Source organism: Echeneis naucrates, chromosome 14, assembly GCF_900963305.1.
Source record: "Echeneis naucrates chromosome 14, fEcheNa1.1, whole genome shotgun sequence".
Lineage (NCBI taxonomy): Eukaryota > Metazoa > Chordata > Actinopteri > Carangiformes > Echeneidae > Echeneis > Echeneis naucrates.
Window position 1 is genome coordinate 3,926,435 of NC_042524.1, and position 6,000 is coordinate 3,932,434.

General features: G+C 40.9%; 1 protein-coding gene across 2 annotated transcripts in view; it reads left to right on the forward strand.

The window, feature by feature from the left end:
• ncam1a (neural cell adhesion molecule 1a) overlaps positions 1 to 2,992 on the forward strand; it is a 220,519-nt gene extending 217,527 nt beyond the window's left edge. For both annotated transcript variants that reach the window (XM_029518980.1, XM_029518981.1), the window contains exon 19: positions 2,680 to 2,992. In XM_029518980.1, the coding sequence (XP_029374840.1) occupies positions 2,680 to 2,800 (121 nt within the window). In that variant the 3' untranslated portion in view covers positions 2,801 to 2,992. The remainder of the gene's footprint in view (positions 1 to 2,679) is intronic.
• The last annotated feature ends 3,008 nt before the right edge of the window (positions 2,993 to 6,000 follow it).

Genomic DNA, 6,000 nt, shown 5'->3' on the forward strand with positions numbered 1-6,000 from the left:
GATGCCACCAGTGTATCCCTGTCTTCAGTTCAGCCACCACCTCCATCCTCTGCTTGTTCGTTCGCCACCATGCAACCTCTTCATATTCTCCATTCACCTCAGTTTAACCTCTGTGATAAACCAGTCACTGCGTCATCACGGGCGACATGGAGCTGAATGATGTAACCGCCTTATTCACTCTCCAGGTCATCCAGCAGCGCTTGCATGAGTAGTAGCAGTACCTCAAGGATTCACACGCAAGCATATATAAAGAATAAATCCAGTTTATATTCTATATTATGTTATTTCTCTACTTATAGCCGACAAAACGATTCCACACACAGCTAGAAGCTGAAATAAAATGACATGGGCAAAGAAGGGAATTGAAGCGAAGCAGTCAGGTTGGTCAGCTTTGCTCATCTGCATATAAACACAATAGAAGAAATAATTTCTAACTTTACTATGAAAGCAGAGAGACACCGTTTCACTGTTACAGCGCAGCCGTGAATTAACATGTTCAAGTAAATTAAGTACTTTTGACAAACGGACCACAGAAGCACCACATCGTTGTTCAGTATCCTTTTCAATTTGGAGGATAATAGATGTTGAAGGCAAATATATATATACACACATATATAAAACTTCAGATTTCTGAATTGACCCAGAGACGACTCTATTTTCTGTTTTAATTCCTGTCTAAAACATGTGGCGCTGTAATTGGTTATCATTTGGAGGATTTTCCCCGAAGAGTTTTCAGATGTTCCTGATCCCTGACAGCCTGTGAGGATAATGAGAGAGCTGTGGCAGAAGATGAATTACAGGGACTTACTGACAATCGCTCCTCACTCCCTCTCTCCTCCATTTCATATTTTGCACACTTGGATAGGCAGAAGGCAGATGTCAGTGATGGAGTATGGGGAGTTGAGAGCTAGTTAGAAGCAGAGCTCTTGTCAGCTCAACATCACCTTGATATAACCAAACTTGTCATTGGAGGGATTTTTCTTTATGACTCTTTGACGGCCCTGAAGCAGAGATCTCTCACTGATCTATATGGTGATCCTTCTTCAGCATCCCAGCGCCTAAATATCTTGTCATGCCTCCGGTGGATTTTTTTTGGTGGTTTGCTCCTCCTTGGGATCCTTGTTTTTCTCCTCAGAGTGAAAAAGTACCATTTCCATCACCTGTAGAACCCCGACTGCGGTATATTTTAGTGGATTACATAAAGCTGCCACTGAACACACTCGAACAGCATTTCAATTCACTTCCCTTCAATTAGTGCTAGTTTGAAATACTTCAATTGCTTTAAGATAACAATGGCCACCGAAAGGTGCGGATTAAAGGGCACCGGTTAAAAGACTAATGAACTTCATTGAAGTGATGTAGTGCACACGGAGTTGAGGCTGGCATCGCTTTAGATGTGCAGCATGAAGCTGTTTGACCATTTAAAGGTCAGACACTTGAGGAAGATGTTTATAAGATTCTCTCAGACTCAGTATGATTCATTTAAATGTGGGCCGTTATAATTTGGAGACTAAGCCAGTCAGCTAAGAACATTTCAAGGTGAAAAATGTGCAGGCTGTGAGAGAGCCAAGTGACGGCAGATCAAAGTCAGCACATCCATGTCTGTCAGTTCATTAGAAAACTCATTAGAATTAGTGGGAATTCATATTCCTCTAAATTTGGTTTGACAAACAAATGTGACATAAAACGTTCGAATCATTTTGATGCTCACAGCTGGACGACTCCTTTTTTGTTCTTCTGCTTCGCTTGCTGTGAACTGTTGTGGGATGTACTGAACATTTCAACGTTAGTGGAGCTTGAGCCCTCCCTCCTTCCTTTTCGAATGGACACAATATATTATTTAAACTAACATCCAAGGCCGAAGTTTCAAACGCTCCAGTCTGCAGGTATTTATAGGCAGCCTGTGTCAGTAGACAGGCTGGCGGGGATGGATGTATTTATGGATCCTGAATATAGGACAGTCCCTGACCTAACTTTATTAAGCCCGCAGAGAGCATGCATACGTGGCAGGAGGATGGAGAAAGGTATCGATTAAGATCGTTATAAACCCTGAGGACAGAAGAAAAGGTGAAAGCATGTAGCACGGCAATGAAGTGTAACATTTTACACCACATTTTCAAAATGGAGGCCGCAGCAGCAGTATACTGCTGTAAATGTCTCCAACAGAGGTTCACATGCTAACACCATAAATGTTAGACTGCAGTGATGTATGGCTTTAAAGTCTGTACCCATTGTTTCCCAGCTCAGTCCAGACGGCGTGTAATCTCCTTGTGTATTGTAGGTTGTGTTGTAGGTTATGCCTCAGTCTTTCATTCCTTCATACATTGTGTCTACTGTACTGGCCCTGTCTCATTCCACATCGGCATTCATTGTTCCTTGAAAATAGCTGTGACATCCATGTGCTCTTATTTGATGTCTGGCTAGGATAGTGAGCTTGATCCCATTATGTGTGAAATGCATTCAGTTCCAGGAGGGAAAACAAATTCCCTCAAAGCATCTTGCATGTTTTCCCCCAGATCCCCCCCCCCCTCTGTCTTTCTTTGAAAAATGACACAAAAGGCAGCTCAGAGCGCAGACATAGTTTAGCTGTGAGACAGAGACAGAGTGAATTGCTCTTAACAAAATCTCTTCTCTTTTTGTCTCTTTCTGGTCCTCTCCCTGCTCTGTTTGTCCCCGTAGTGGTAAGACTGTGAAGGATGATAACACTAAAGGCGAGACAGAGGTGAAGAACGCCACTGCCGAGGTGAAGACAGTTCCCAACGAGGCTCCCCAGATGAACGGCAACGAAAGTAAAGCGTAATCTCCTCACTCGAGATTGCGAGGAAGAAAATGATGGTCGGTTGTGGGTTTTTAAGGTTAATCGAGGGGGGTCACAGTCACTGAAACCTCAAAAAAATTTCACACACCACCCCACTGCATCAGGAAAAAAAAAAAAAAAAAGACAAAAAGCAACAGAAAAGGTTGAAAAAAATAATAACAATAAAAATAATCATGGGTCTGTTTCTACAGTGAAATGTTAAGACCTCATGCACATGCCTTAGTTCCTTTTACATCAATTCCTATTTGTTTAATTCTCACAGGGAAAAAGAAAAAGCTAAATTCATGCTTGTAGTTCACCTTCTCTCTCGTATGTAATATTGAATTGATAAACTGTAAAACACAGAAGCTGAAAAACTATTTTCCTCTAGATAACCATGGTTGGACTGTAGCTTTATTTCACAGATTACTGCCTTCGTCTTGTACACACATGTAAGATTGGTGCATTGCCAATAATACTATTCTTTATGCAGTGTGGTCATCATCATGGTAATGCATTATGGGTTTGTTTTGTTTGTTTCCTTTGTGGATATTTTGTTGTGTTTAAATAATGTGCAGACTTTACTGCCTATTTAGCTTTTTTTTTTTTTTTTTTTTTGTGTTATTTCCAGAGCTAGAGATTAGAACATTAGCATGCCTGTTTTTGCAACGTTACTGTATTTCTGTACACATTGCTGTCAATTGGTTCCTCTTTAAATGTTTTTTTTTTGTTTTTTTTGTTGTTGTTTTTTTATGTTGTCTCCATAATGTTCTGGTTCAGAAGTCATGAAGCCTAAGCTGTGAGAAACAGCCACAGAAAACACCTGAGTTTCAAGCCTGTCCCCCTGAGAACCATGTTCATATATTTTCACCCCCCTTTTGTTTTGTTTTTTTGTAGCAGAATCATGTTGTCATTATCTTAATTTCTTTACTTCCCTAAAGATCATAATCCTGATGACATTAGGTTTGTTTTGGCTCTTTAAATCGGCTGTATATGGACATGAGTTCCAGGAGAGAGACTTGGCTTTAGGATGAATTCATATTTAGGATCAGGAGCTGTGTTTCTTCTCAGGGGCCACATCCCTCAAAGTCCAACTGTGTCACATTCCAGGAGACAAAAACTGCCTTACTCGTCTGAACTTTGATGGAAGCTGCCACCAGGTCCTTTTTTATTTTTTTTATTTTATTACTGCTTCCTGAAAATTTTGATGTGACCAAATATACCAGGTGTATTCACATGGTCACTGGTAAATGTATTATATGAAGTGGACCAATGGGGAAAAAAAGAAAAGAAAAAAAAAGAGATACTACAGGATGTAAATAATAGAAGCCAGGCTTAAAGTTCACTGCTCCTTCTTGTTGGTAGCTTAAGTAGTTAAAGTTAATTAAATTATATTGGATGGACTTCCAATTAACATCCAACACTGAAACTTCAGAACTGTGCCTGATTCAGGAACTGTCCTGTGCTGTTTGAGGGCAACTCCCTGCTCCTAACTTTTGACCTTAGATGTTGACGAGGGCTGCCCATGAGTATGTGCGTGCTCTGCAGACGGTCAAATCTCGAATTGGCCCGCTCGCCCTTCAGTGCCATCACTTGCAAACCACACACTTTGAAGGAGGTGGCGCCTGCAGTGGGACACAGCTTATGTGTGTGTTGTCGCTATTGTCTTCTGGTTTTCTTGGAGTTAATGTAAGAAAACACCTTGATCTGCTTTTTCTCTCTCTCACACGTTCTCCACGCCTTTTCCGGAGTTTCCCCTTAAAACATTTCAGACCGGCTCTTTGCCAGACAGGTCGCAGTGACTCAAAGAAAAGGCCAAGTGTGCTCCGTCAAGGCAATTTAACTGAACAGGTTCAGAGAAGTTGAAATGTTTGTTGGAAAGAAGCAACGTCTCCTTTAGCAATTGCAAGCTTGTCAGCCAAACTAGTTGGATTGTAGGTCTTCAGTATCGCGTCATTTTGCTGCCGTGTAGTTAACCTTCTCTACTCAATGTCTGTCTTAAATATCCTAACCTTTGTTCAGTCACAGCTGATCAGTGGATGGTCTGAAGGCCAAAAAATCAGCTCCCCTCAGCCGTGGTTGTCTGTTTTCAGTGTGAGTCTGTGTCACCGCTGCTTCCACCGCTTTAATTAGTTTGTGCCTGCAGTGATGTGACATTCATAATGTAGGTCCAGTCCTGCAGGTTATCACAGCGTTTTAAATTCACTTCATCACTAAATTTGTCACTTACTGTTAGGCTTAAATTTAGACTTGAGTCACAAATACACCCAGTTTGGATGAAAATGGAGTTTGATCTCATGAATCCTGCGTTAGAGGACTACAGTGATTTATTTCAGCAGTTTGGCCCATTGGTCTGTTGGCCTGATATCTGAGAGTGTTTCTGGGATGTCTCATATTCACATCTCTGTTTACTGTGTTTGTTTAAGACCTTGACACAGCTGATAATTATACCGCACACAAGTTTGATCGTTCGTGGATGTCTTAAAAAAAAAGAAAAAAAGAATCACCATCATTTTGTTGCTGAAATAACAACTAAACAGTAATTAGCAGGAAACTGCGTTATGATTATGAACGATCCAAAAGAATCAACGTGGTGGAAAATCGTCTGATTTGTGTTTGATCGTTGAGTTTGATAATCAGCTTGCTGATCTTGCTGCTCCAGTCACTACAGAAACCGTCAGTGTCAGCATGTCATCGCTTCCACTTCCTCTGTCCTCTCTCCGTTGCCGATGCAATCATTATTGTTATAAAGATTGTGACTTGTTTTTTTTTTTCACTGTGGTAACTTAATACTGTGAGACGAACTACAGAGACAGGGGGGACGTCGAGCTTTGATTCAGGGGCCAGCTACTAAAATCAATCAGTCCTGTGAGATAAAGTCGATCTGCCATAAGGATTCCTGTGGAAAATCAAATTCAGTAGCATAATTCTGAAGTTTGGCTTCAAATGGAAAGCCTTAAACTGAGGCAGTGTCTGTAAGTGAATGTACACACTCAAGCCATTAAGCCATTCAGTGGTACAAAACACAAGCGAATGAAGATTAAATTAGGCCTCCTTAAACTAACCAGGGTGCACATTGGTCTGCGGTGTTTAAAGGTCTCTTTATGCATAGAAAGTGAATGAAAGGATCTCAGAATGTTTTTTCACAAGCCATAGTGCCCTGATGTGGATTTGAAAGTAAGATAAATAAATAAGTGACTGTT